The sequence below is a fragment of the Triturus cristatus genome, chromosome 3_2, assembly GCF_964204655.1.
Source record: "Triturus cristatus chromosome 3_2, aTriCri1.1, whole genome shotgun sequence".
Taxonomy (NCBI): Eukaryota; Metazoa; Chordata; class Amphibia; order Caudata; family Salamandridae; genus Triturus; species Triturus cristatus.
Window position 1 is genome coordinate 276,730,355 of NC_140584.1, and position 14,202 is coordinate 276,744,556.

A 14,202-nucleotide genomic window follows, 5' to 3' on the forward strand; every position below is an offset into this window, starting at 1 on the left:
ACCTGCTGCAGAGATCTTTGTGTGCTACCTAAATCTCAGGGAATAATATTAATAATAACGGTAAGATAACTCTGGAGGATAACGTATTTGCTGGTGAGATCTCTGTTTTGTCTAGTCCCAGTTTTGAATCAAAGTAGCATAGAGAGTTAATATGTCTCCTGCAAAGCATATTATGTAACACACAGATGACAGATTTTTTTAAATGTAAATGGGTAATTGGGTTTCTGCTTTTTACACAGCGATACTTTTGTTACTTGTAGTTAATAAATTGTAATCCTTCTACTATATCACCGTGAGCTATGAAGGACATGTGGCTCCTACACCTTATAACCCTCACTGTCTTTTGTAACACATCCTGTACATTAATTTACACTCATATGATTTATTGTCAATGTAAAATGTGCACATGTGATGTAACGCACTCTGGCACCCTGCATGCTAAAGTGCTATAAAATAAAGAAAACAAATAAGTGGTATTTAAAAAAAAAATTGTGTAAATACTGGGACAGAGGGACACATCTGACATTCTTACAGTGTATGCACATCTCTTACATACAGGGACTGAACACATTCAAAAGCATGCCTCTCTTAAGTACCTGTGAAGTGATAACAAGTTGTGAGCCTTGGTTTCCTCTCCATTGCATCTAGGTGTGAGGCTCCCCATAGCTCCCAGCCAGGAAACTCCAACAGAAGGAGGCCTGCTGGCCCCCTCTTTGGCTTTCCTTATGGAGGAGCTGAAATCTGATAAGCCCTCCCCACCTGCAGGTTGCTGCTCCGAACAATAGCAGACAATGTGCAGGCGCTGCTGAAATTGTCCTGGTGCCTGAAAATTACACCAGGAAAAGTTAAGCATATTACTGTGGAGCCCAACCTCTTGGCAGGGTAGACGGCGTCCAGCCTGTGAAAATTGAGGGTAGACGCTGTCCACCCGCATGTAACCCCCGACTTGTGCCCTGGTTTAGCTACACTATCTGGGTTCCCCATTTTTGCTACATATCTGGATTTGGGAACTTTGTAGCCATGGTTCTTAAAGTCCTGGCCCTAACAAAGTGGGTGCAAGAGAAGCATTTTGTACCGGGTCCCACCCTTTCCAGGGCATTGTGGTCGTTGAACAAAATGCATATATAGATTTTTAATAGTAAACAAGCCTGACAGCTTCATTGCTAATGAGCCAAATTACTGGGCCATCGGACTAGATGGCGACACATTTCCTCTTTATTAATACTTGGAAACAGGTTTTTATAGCACCCACCATAAATGGAAGAAGGGTTCAGAGGTCCTCGCGTTGCCTTGGACCTAGACCCCACAATTACTTTTTACAAGCCCTGCTTAAGAGCATTGGACACCAAGCATTGGGTAAGGTGCAGGACGGCTGAAGATGGTTGTCCATGAGCTGGGAGTAGGGTGCTACCATGACCCGCCAGAACAACGCCGTAGCCTCCACCTGCTTCAACTCCCTCTGCATCCTCCACAAGACCTTCAAGTGGACCCCCCCCCAAATGCAGAAAGACTGTCACCTACGCACTCATAACCAGTAGACTGGATTACGGCAACGCCCTCTATGCCGGAATCAACAGAACCCTGCTACACAAGCTCCAAACCATCCAGAACACCGCAGCCAGACTCGTCCTCGGAAACCCACGACACGGGCACATGACCCAGCACCTACGAGACCTCCATTGGCTCCCCGTCCAGAAGAGAGTAACCTTCAAGCTACTCACCTACACCTACAAATCCCTCCACAGCATTGGACCCAAATACCTCAACGAGAGAGTCTCCTTCCACGTACCCAAAAGGAACCTCCGCTCCGGCGACCTCGCCCTGGCAGAGACCCCACGCATCCGCAGAGCCAGAGCAGGCAGAAGAGCCTTCTGCTATGTCGCAGCAACGATTTCCCTGGCAACATGAGATGCTACCCCACTCGGCACACCTTCAGGAAGAGCCTCAAGACCTGGCTCTTTTTGACTGATCCGGAGCTGCACGCCCCCCTCCCCTCCCCACCAGCGCCTTAAGACCCTCACGGGTGAGTAGTAGCATGCTTTATAAAACCCTGATTGATTGATTGATTGATGGGCGATATGCCTTGAAACCGTTTTAGGAGAACTGAAAGAGGAGAGCAGAGGAGGGGAAAGGCTCTTTCTTTGGTCGTTGGCTCAAAGGGCTGGTGGACCTAGGGCTACTTTAACCATGAAGCACACTGTGTGTGTAGTTCGAGAAGGATTGCCTTTTGGGTTTTTTTCTTCTTTTTTACTTTCTGATTTCAGGTCTGGTGAGGTTGCGGCTTCTTGTTCTGTGCTGGTCCTGTGAGATGGTTCCTTCCCTTTCTGCATGGTAGGCACTTTTAGCACAGAGGGTATAACAGGGAGCAATGAAAGGCTGAATTAAGGTGGCCATGCACCTTAATGGATAAAATCAGCCTTACAATGAATAAAACGGATACTGTAAGTCACATTGAGCTCACAGTCCAACTCCACAAGACAACATATGGATGTAGTTTGAAATAATTGATTGAAGCAGCTCGTCCCTATATGCTCAGCTCACAGAACCACTCGGTGCCTTGCAATATCCTTATAAAACTTGCAGTCTAGCCCGAGATACTTTATCACTCGCTTATTAAACAACAAAGTGCCCGTCACATTGACGTCTCTCCGAAGTTGGACGCCAAGCCCGCTGCCCTCCAATCAATAATGCGCACAGCCGCATTACCCATAGATCATACACAAGAGTAACCGCGCGCAGAGAGGCCATGGCAGCACGCGCGCCGTGCGCCGCCAGCGCGCCAGCTGCCGCAGCCTGCCCTCCAGTCTACGGCAAGCCACAAATTATCCACCGAACTAAGGCGGGAGCAGATGGCCATTAAAAGAGGAGAAAACAAGCCGCAGTCGATTAACAGGTTGAAAAGGTTGCCTCTCACCTTGGGTCTATAGAAATAAACAGATTTACTGCTCGGTGGGGGCGCGCCGCCCCCCTCGAGCCACACGGTGACAGTAAAAGTGCCGGAGCCGCTGTTGAACACAGGGCTCCTATGCGTTGATCAAAACTCACGCAGAACGCCCAGCTGCTTGTTGCGCAGAGACGCTGTGCCCGAGTGAGTGGCACCGCCGCCCCCTGGCTCTTTTCCGTGCCCCTACTTAGCACGTCGCTCTGGGACACAGCTGATACGATGAGTTAGAGACCTCCAATGCTAATTCAAATCATGGTGTGAAATAAACCGCTTAATGCCGCGCTGGTGCAGCTGTTGTCACCAACATCTGCAAATACTGCAGCGCCTGTACGCATGTGACTGCCCATTGTCAACAGTTATCAGTGATACCCAGGAAACACCAAGCTTGTGCTTACGAAGGTGATATTCAGAAGCAGACACACTGCGCCCACCCGTTGGCGGCAGGACCCGTCAACGTACAGCCAGCACACTCCACTACCCACACCAAGATGGCAGCCATGAACTAAAGGATTTCAGGGCTGAGCAAGAGCTTCAGTCTCCATCTTGGAAACACTAATAAATGTTCAGCATTTTCTTGAAGTAAATACAGGTTGCTGCCATAGAATGAGCTAGCGAGTGACGGTGACTAGTACCTACATTTAATGTAGGAGGCTGCTACTTCATCCGCACAGGTACAATTGGGGTGCGCTTTCTGGGCGGATTTAGCTCAGTCTTTGTGGGTAGGATTCGAATAAGGGGAAGACCACATACGGTTCTGGCGATGCTCCTTGTGCTCATCCTCAGTCGGGGCTTGGGCAATCTCTCCAGGGCCAGAGGTGCAGGACGCTCAGGGTGGGTTGCTGTCGGGCCCCCGGGAGGTTGCTCAGAGCTTTACTGCATACTATGGGGAGCTATACACTCGAAGAAACGCAGTTGACATTGATCAAATATTTGAATTTGTTAAGGCTCTACCCCGCGGTCTCTGTCAGATGCCGTCTGCGTGCAGCTAGACGAGATGATTACCGCAGAAGAGTTGTCTGCGGCCCTGAAGGAGCTGCGGACTGGACAAGCCCTAGAGCCTAATGACTTTCCTAGAGAATTTCGTAAAGCCTATATGCCGTAACTAGGGAATCATCTATTAGGGGTGATCCACCGGTGCTAGAGGAATCACAGCTCCCACCAGACTGGCGGCAAGCAGAAATAGTCATCTTTCTTAAGCCTGGGCGCCCACCTGAAAACCACTCATCTTATCGCCCAATTTCTCTCCTCAATGTCAAGGTTGAAACTCCTCACTAAAACCTTGGTCTACGGATTTATGAGATATATGTCTGATTTATGCCACAAAGGGTCACTCACCATAATAGTCTATGAGTTTATAATGCTCTCCTTATGGCAGACCGTTTGGAGAGACCAGCTGCTGTGGTGCTCGACGACATAGATAGGGCCTTTAATTTGGTTAGCTGGCAGTACCGTTTGCTCTTCTTCGGAGCATCAATCTAGGCCCACGGTTTCTTTCTTATGCCCGTCTTCTTTACACCGATCTAACAGCCTATGTCCGGGTCATGGGTGCGGTCTCTGATCCTTTCAAGATCCATAGGGGTACCAAACTGGGGTGCCGATGGTCCCCCCCAGCTATTTGCCCCAGTGTCGCTGGCTGCCTAGATGAGGGTTGATGCCCAAGTGCAGCGCTTTGAGTGGTCCTCAGAGATGTCTGAAAGGATAGCTTGATATGCAGACGATGTTCTGTTCTTTATTCGGATCCAAGGACTTCTGAACCTCGCATCTCACAGATCATGCAGGTTTTTGGCCAGACCTCTGGGTTATGTATCAACGTCAGGAAATCAGTGGTTTTCCTGGCAAACGGGGCCACCAGTAACATGGAGTGGGCATCGGGGTTAACGTTGGCTATAAATGGATTCAAGTACTTAGAGGTGTTTATTTCTCCAGATTCCACTGTTTCATAAACCCTCAATATGGCCCCAATGCTATCGCACGTTAAAGATGGAGTGAAGGCCTAGTCTCCGCTGCCAATATCCCTGCTAGGTGGATCGACAATCTTTAAGATGGTCTTGTTGCCCCGCAAGCTATACCAACTCCAGAATAATCCCAACACTATTGCTTCCCGCTACGTGGTTCTGACAGGTAAATGTAGTTTTAACTCAGTTCCTATTGGGGGGCCGGGGGGGGTGCGACGCACATTGCACTCTGGACGTGCTTACAGTCCACATTTTGTGGAGGCATTGCTGCAGGTGTGCAATCCTACTATACTGCCTCCCACTTATTGATTATCAATGATTGGTGGTATGGTGTGCAGGATGATCTTGTGTACGTGACAGAGATGGGCGATGAGAGACACATCTTTGCTAGACTTCCTATACAATGAAAGGGGGATGGGTCCCCTTCCCCTGGCTACCCAGATTGTCTTATTTACATGGAGACGGTCCCTCGGGCGGATGGGGCGGTAGGGGAGATTGACTCAGGGAATGTCCCTGGGGAGGGCAGTTTTCTTTGACAGGTAGCCTTAATGGGTGGTTTCCAGAGGTGGGATTACATACGGATATCCATGTTGGGAGACTTCATGCAGGGCACTGTGTTAAAATCATTTCAGGAACTACAGAGTGATTATCAGTTAGACCGTAACCAGTTCTACAGATACCTGCAGCTACATGATGCTATATCCCCCTATTTACGAGACCTTTAAAAGTTGCCATAGTTTGACCCGTTAGAGGGCAAACTGTTAATGGGCGACTTGGGCACTCATAGGCTAAAACGAATTTATCGGTTATTGATCACAAATAGCTCCATCCCACTGCCTGCCCTTAGCGCATCATGACCGGGGATACAGACACAATAGATGAGAATGACTGGACAGAGGCCATGGAGCCCCCCGCGGGGCAGCAATTTCATCCCTCCTTCGCCTGACTCCGTAAAAAGTTTTACACAAAGCATATTATGCTAGACACCGTTTATGGCGCATGGGTGTAATTAGCTCATCAATGTTTCTAAGGTGTGGCGGTCTCTAAACTAATTTTCTGCCCTCAACAGTGAGCTGCTTTTGTGCACCCACAGACCAAACATCTAGTGATATTAGAAATAATCACTTGCTGGTGCTAGTGATCAGTGACAGAGTACCTAACAGGATTCAAAATTGGTGACATCAGCACTCTCATGATGGTCCGAGTCATCTGCCAAAGAACACGTACAGGGCGAAAGCCTGGTGATCCCACTGATGATTGCTAAATGAGTGAAGAAATAAGTAGATGGATGGTAGAGTTGCAGTAATTCAGAAAGGCTACTTGTATAGTACAAGTCGCTATGTATGCAAATATGCATATGGTATTTCAATGGTGCACATCTAGTCAAAAGGCAATGGAGCACTGTACAAGGTCTAAGACAAGCATAAAGTCCACAAGAGACAGGAGAGGTCATGGACGTGAGCGTTGTGGATGGTTAATGCATTGTGATGTAGAATGCTTTAAAGAGGTGAGTCTTAATCTCTTTCCTAAATCAGAGCACCCTTGAGGCAGACCTGAGGGAAACAGGAATGCTGTTCCAGATCCCGCAGCACAGATGGAAAAAGCTTCTTTAAAAAAAAGAAATTTTTAGTCTGCAGTTTGACATAGTCCTGGCTCTGGGTGTGTCTAGAACCACCAAAAAGGTGAGTTTGTCTGCAAGGTAAGTGGGGGCGGTCACCATAGCTTTGTAAACGATACAGTCGTTTGACAATGGCGTGGACCAGTAAGGGGAGCCAATGGAGTTCCATCAGGATGGGGGTGATGTGATCATATTTCTTGCAGCCCTGGAGAGGCATACTGTGGTGTGTAGGATGATATTAAGGGATGCCAGTGGGAGGTCTGGGCGGCCATGGAGCACAGTGTTACCACTTTGCAAATGCAGGGCAGGACTGGGGACCCAAAGCAGCCCTGGCAACATTTGTCACACCAGCCCCCATACGGCGCATAGTGAGCAAGCCTGACCACTACAAGGTGTCTTGGGTAGGTTCTCTCCCCAAGAACATTTGGAAAAAATGGCAACTATGGTGCAGTCTCCAATAAATTTCCCATTATATATTTAAATATATTCGTTTGTAAAGCATAGTAAATGATGACCTTATAGTGCACCAGGACAGAGCAATCATTATTGGGGCTCGTCAATGATTCCCTCACTATCACCCTCCAACAGTGCATCTCATCTCTCCATAGCTACTCTCTCACATGCATTACATTTGTTTTATAGTGCCTCTCATATCAGAGTAGGATGTCAGATCATTTTACATCACACACATACAGAGACAATGAATCATACATGCGTAAATCAATGTATAGAAATTGGTAGATAAGCCTAAGGAGGCTACACGGTATAGGATTCACATTTCATCTATACTGGTAGGCACAGTTTTAAGGGTGCTTGGTCTGAGGAAGCAAAAACACAGGGCTCAGAACGTAACACAGTGGTTAAGATGGACTTTACTAATACAAATGTATTTCTACCCAAACAAACCCTTTTTACCAAAATTAGGTTAATGGAAGACTGGGACAAAAAACTAACTTTCTAACCTAGATTATGATTGTAACTTATGAACTGCAAAGTAACAAAAGCATTTCTATGACAAAAGCAGTAACTCACTGATCTAGGCACATAAAAAACTGTTCTGTTATCTCCATAGTACATGCTCTTTGCAGCAGGCATCTAAACCCTCTGTGCTACCCTAGATGAGTCAAAACTGCCACTAGACAAAACTCCCTGTCTCTCCAGTAGGCACATTAATCACCAGAGTTATCCTGGCACTTTTATTGATGCCTGAAAACTGATGGATATACAAGGAACTCTGCAGTGCTTTTGAAATGATTGCACTGCTCCAAATCCGGCCCTCACCCCTCCAGCCTTCCAGGGAAACAGCTGATTCCCAGTATGGCCAGTCTGGACTAGTGCCAATGCAAGAGTTGGAGGGTTTGAATAGAAGTTCTGAAGCCGCTTTCTGGAAGAAACTGTTTAACTTTCTTTAGAAGAGAGAGCTGGCACCAGGCTCCAAGTAACTTGACTTTCAGTGAAAGTTGGGGTTCGAACCTCAACCAAGTTGCCCCAGACAATGCCTTCCAGCTTTGGGGCAAACCAAATGTAATTCTATTTGCAACTCATTAGAATCGAAAATGTAAGTTTTATGCAAGTTGAGTTCCACAACCGGAATCGTGGGGGAATGTATTTTCGATAAAATGGTCAGGGATCTGTGCTTACATTCCACCCCCCCCCCCCCACCAAGATACCCTAATCCCATGAATTCTCAACAAAATGAAGCACGAACCATGCAGGATAATTCAGGTACCGAAATGGCCCAGGCAGTACTGGTTCGCCAAACTGACCCTGCTCTCTGAGAAACATCATATTCAACTTAAGCCAATGACAACTTTATTGCAATGAATCACAACCAGATACTCCATGTAGATCAAGCGCCCTTCCACTTGTCAGCATTGCTGCTGAACACAATACATTTGTGAGCCTAAATGTCCCGCAAGACGATAAAGAAATTCTTGCTAGAGCTGACTCTACTAACAAGACTTATAAGCTCAAGTGAAAACGCTTTTGTTTGCGGTGCCAGAAATCACAGTAGCATTCTCTTTCAGCTCAACCAGAACATATTCTGCTGTTATTGTCACATCCAGCTAAAGCGGGCTTATCTTAGGTGCAATTTGTAGAGCGCACTGACGCCGAAGCTTCCTGGCGCTGGCTCATACTTCACTTAATGTGCATTTAGCAGCTATATCAGGATTTAGGAGATCATCTGGCTCATCTGGTTCATCTTCTCTGTGGTTAAATAGATTACCAAAGAGTTTCTTAAAGGAATTTTCCGAGTCTTTTCACCAATAAAGTAACCTCCTCCATCTTGGCAGCTTAATTAATTTAGTCCTTTCGCAGCTGATGAAGGCTTCATTCGAGCCCATTTACAGAGCTGATCTAAAATGCTCTCATTGAAGGCAGCTGAATATCTAGAGACATCAATCCGTCCAGAAGGCCCTACTTACTCTACATTGGCTTCCGGGAGACCAGCGGGTGAAGTTCAAGGCTCTATGTATTGCGCACAGAGCAATTCAGGCAAAAGGTACACTTTTCTTACAATCGTTAATTTCACATTACACCCTGGTAGGGCTCAAAGGTCAACCAAGGCTTGACTTGTCAGAGCTCCCCATATCCAGAGAATGAGAAGTGGAGGGCGCTCCTTAAGCTTACACTGTTGCTAAACCGAGGAACTCTCTGACTAATGCTGTATGTCTCATTGAGAATCAACTTTTGTTTAGGAAGCACTTGAAAACTTGAGTTTTTGGTAATTAGCTTTTCCGACCGTTGCTTCCGCTGCTGCGCATTGTCAGTCTGTGCTACAGATGTTAGCGGTGGAATGCCTTAGTGTAGCCATGCGCTTTACAAATGGGCATAGAATAGAATTATTACTGGCCTTAAAGTCTTCAAGAAGAATAAGTGAAATTCAAGCAAGAGGACAATGATATTACGAAGCAACCCCAAATGCATTTCAAGGGGGCCCTCAGACTCATCTTAATGAGCCTATCATAATCAAAACATTCTTTATAAATCCTCAGACCAGAGCTGAAAAAATGCTATACTCAGTAAAAGTTGTCTAAAATTCTATTTGCATCGGATGTAGCAATTTAGAAAATCCAACCAGTTGCTAGTGGCTTATAGTAAGCCTTAGAAAGGATATCTGCTTTCCTTTCCCAACACAGTAGTGCTCATTGAATTGCTGCTGCTCTCCAGTTTTCTCATCGGAAGGCTGGAAAACCTCTTTCTTCCAAAGTTCGAGCACACTCTGCAAGAAGTGTGTCTATGTCAGTTGCTCTCTTCGCTGGTGTCTCTCGTCAGTCCATCTGTAGAGCAGCTACTTGGAAGACCAGACACACATTTACCCATTTACATTTACTGTCTGGATTTAACAGTGCAAAGAGATGCAGCCGTGGGACAGGCAGTGCTCCGTCATCTATTCCAATAAGGTAATCCTTTACTTCATTAATTATCCCACCACCCACTATATTGTATCAATAAGTATGATGCCATTTTGCTTACTACTGGCAATTCTTATTCAAGCATGTGTATCTATGAAAGGCCCAATACTCAAGAAGAATATAAGTTACTGACCAGTAACTGAGGTTATCCAGTATTCAATTCACATGCGACCCACCCTCCTCGCCTAAGAGGCTTACCATCTTTCTACATGTTCAGTTTATCACTAGTGCTTGAAAATCTGAGGGAGTGAATCCTTTATGCGGAGTGTTCTAGAGGGTTCAGGCACCTGATTTGCTGGAGTTTGGCTCTTTTGTAATCACAGAGATAAGTTAATGAAGTGAATGTTTCTCGTAGCCCTTATGGGCCATGTATGACCAATATGGCTTTTAAATGTACAGTGGGACTCGCAATTCGACAACGGAGAATGATTCAAGCATGTGAATCTATGAAAGATGCCAATACTGGAGAACCACAGTTACAACCAAGTAATTTATTTTCTTCTCCTTGTTACTTCCTCATTCTATTTGTGATACATTTTGCAGCACACATAGCAATAGAACATGCCTTAAAGAATTGTTTTTGTGCAGGAAGTTGGCCCTTCCTGCACAAAAACAATCCTTGCACCATGGTGCAAGGGTGCCTTCATTGGTGCTAGGCAGCACGCAGTGTGCCAGCTCTAGGAGACAGCAGAAATGTGTGTTAACTTTGTAAATATGGCACATTTTTGCTGGCAGCCTTTCACGCAACGCATTGCAGCGAGTTACCTTGCTGCGTTGCATGACATGTAGGTAAATCTGCCACAAAATTTCTGATAGGACAACCCAGTGCAGTAACCAGCTAAGCTGACTATAATCATAAGAAATTCCATAATGGGACCTGCAGAGCTGTCCAAAGCTGTCAGTGTACTGAAAAACCATAAACTATGCGTCTGTGTCTCTCATACTACATCATCCACCACACTGCTAAGCTCCTCATTATAAGATAACTGCAACTTGGTGGTCATCATGCACAACATGGAAACACTTCCCACATTAGAGCACAAAACAAAGGCAACACCCTTCTAACCACACACCACCCTATACAGTGTAACTTGCTGCCCAAGTAGGTAAGCGCTTCCATGCCACACATAGGGGTAGTAAGATCTATAAAAACATGCAATGCAATATAATATTTATCACTTGTGCATCACCACGATTTGTTTTGATCCTATTAAAAACTCAGTTTCCATTATATTTCAAAATTATAAAACAAAATGTGCTTCATTTGTTCTTTCATAACTGCAGTTGTTTGTTGAACTACATTAGATACAAATGGACATCCTCCACTATTTCTTTATGCACTCCTTGTATGCAAGGCCACTGGAATTATGCGATTTGGTGGTCGTGGAATTATGTGATTCTGCAGCCATGTGCTTTTTGCATAATTATGAATATCCACATTTGCCACATAATCCATCATCTGCTGAATCATCTACAGATTTTAACAAAAAAATAACTTTTTTCTAGCTCAAACAGATCCACTGTTACTAACAATGCTGCAACACGTGCTGCTGTGCAGTGAAGGTCCTTCACAAAAGTTGACTGGTCACCTTTCAGTAACTTTCCACTTTATTTCGATGTGGTACTGGTACTAATGAAGTGAAACCTTTGCCCAGACAGTCCTAACGTGTAAAAATGACAAAATAATAAAGTGATACTATTAGAAAATGTGCCGCATTAAGCAGTATAATTTGTGATTTCTTGCCACATAATTTAGTCAACATTGATGCATAATTTAGACATCTCCTGCCGCTTCATTCCAGTGGCTGTGTCTGTACCACAGAGAGATTGTCACATAATTCACTTTATAAAATCCTCTCACTGTGCAGTCAAAAGAAGAAAAGGAGACAACATCTCCACATCAAGCAATTTGTGAGAAGACATGGCCTGACGTTTAACCTGTCTTGGAGCACGCAGAAAAGGTAACAAGATAAAAATAACTCTTTACGCATTTTTTGTGCCAATTCACCTTCTGAACTCCTGCACCTCTATACTGTGCCAGCTGCCTCGGTTGTTTGGGGAAGGCTGGACCGGATCTCAAATGTCCCCCCATCCCCCTGTGCCTACGGCCCTGATTGCCAGTGTGCCCAAAGATGAATGAGTGAAATGGTTAACGGTCAGATGGGTGAGCAAAAATTCAAGTGGTGAATGAGTGCATGCATAAACGAATGAACGAATGTGCCGATTTCAATAGCAAAGACGCAGAAACAAAATTGCTTTAAGATGTTCTGGCCTTGGAGAAGTGCTGTGAAGTCTTGGTAGGATGTTTATGTGAATGATGACTGAACAGAGTACATAGAGACTCTACAGACATATTTTCAAATAATTTTTGCTTTAGGGCAGTTGATGGCATGAAGCAATAAGCCTATTGAATTAGAAGTATTGTCAATTGTCATACAAACAAAAATTTAGGTGTGGCTGAGTCAATGTATGTGTTAGTAGAAGGATGAGTGAGTTCATGAATGGGTTAGTGAACTATAAGTGCTGAACAGAGGGCACAAATAATGAGTGGGTAAAAGGCTCAGAAGATATATGTTGTTGTGAGTGGCTGAATAAATGGGAAGCAAATGGATAGATGATTAGGTAACATAATTGGGTAATTCACTTGGTGAACCAAACAAGTCCCATTTCTAGATGCAATATTTCAACGTCTACTAAGGCAGTGGCAATAGCTGGCTGACAGGGCGCTGCATAGAGCACTCTTACCCCTTTCAAGTGGCTCCGGGCCTGGAAGTAGATGAGATAAGCCTTCTTGGGCTCCAGTGGTGGGTTCCAGAAGCCATTGTAGGTCTGATTATCGCCTACGATGAAGGGTGTAGCTTCAGGGAGGCTGCTGGGTGGGAGATCAGCCCCAAAGTAGTGCGAAGTACCTTTGGCCATAGAATCATCGTAGGTCAGTGGCACCAAAAAGCACTCATGGCTCCCCAACTCACGCTTCACCTTCCTGGGGCGGTCTTCCTCCACCACGACCTGGTAAGTACTTAACAGAGACAAAAGAAAACAGCAGATGTTGAATTGAAGAACCCAAAGGCCATTAAAGGTCCTGGCCTTCAAGAGACAGGCTATATGCACTGGAAAGACCATCTACGTTACCAAAGCAATCGAATAACAAACAGCTATAACAGAAGGCACAACATGACTACTCTGAGACAAACTTATGATCAATTGGCTTTTGTGGTAACCTGGAAACTGCCAATTGTGTACATTTGTCAAAAGGATGGAGGACCAGAATCAAAAACCATGTAGCACACCTCCACTACCTACAACTACAGTGTACAAAAACTGTTTACGAACACATTTCAAATCCTGATTCACAAAAATAATTGGTGGTATTTTGTTTTCTGAAGGTGTAGTTAAAAATGTGGAAATACCACCAGCATAATTAACACATTCGGAAGTTTTGGAGATTGCGGGTATTTCTGAGTTGGGTAATTCTTTAAACTCAAATGTTTGTGGGTATTCATATATCTCTTGCAGGTATTCTCCATTCCTGGAAAAGTACACAAACGTTTTCCTGTTCCTCTTAAAGTGACTTCAAGGAGGAACAATTACACAGCAACATCTACGACTGGCCCCTTCTGAATCGAATCTCTGCGTTTTTTCATTATCATTCTTATGTTTATAATAGGTGAAGTGCTTCTCTATTCAAATTGGACATCCATATGACACTATCACAAAACATAAGTGATTTATAAAAAACTAAAATCATTACAAATCCGTTAGAATCCCCAAAAAAGATTTATCAACATATTGCAAAATAAAAAAGTAAACAACATTAATAAAAATGTTAGAGACAAAATTATATACAGCTATTTTCTGTCTTCTGATACCCAGCATTCAGTCTTGCTCCAACCTCTCGATACAGTCCCACACGACTCCCTTCGCTGTACCAGTTCATCAATACCTTCCCGTTCCACTCTTCTTCACAGTCCTCTATACGGGAATACCATGTCACCCTACTCACCCACATGTCAATACCATCCCATCCATTATCCTTCACTGGCCCAGTACCTCGACACCATCTCACACATCTTCCATCATTGGCTCAAAACAGTCCTACCGAACCAGCTCCCTCGCCTGTCTCTGTATGTCAAATATGAAACCACACGCTCTCTTTCATTGTATTACCCCTTCAATCAGTACCATGCCACACTCTTTCACATCTTTGGCGAACCCATTCCTCATGCACTTTACCTCCTCCACTATTGCCGTTCGCTCTACCCTTTCAGT

The 14,202-nt window shown here is 44.9% G+C and overlaps 1 protein-coding gene across 2 annotated transcripts in view; it reads right to left on the minus strand.

The window, feature by feature from the left end:
- PTPRU (protein tyrosine phosphatase receptor type U) overlaps nucleotides 1-14,202 on the minus strand; it is an 849,745-nt gene that overhangs the window by 237,751 nt on the left and 597,792 nt on the right. For both annotated transcript variants that reach the window (XM_085647595.1, XM_085647594.1), the window contains exon 12: nucleotides 12,679-12,952. In XM_085647595.1, coding sequence (XP_085503721.1) covers nucleotides 12,679-12,952 — 274 coding nt within the window. The remainder of the gene's footprint in view (nucleotides 1-12,678; nucleotides 12,953-14,202) is intronic.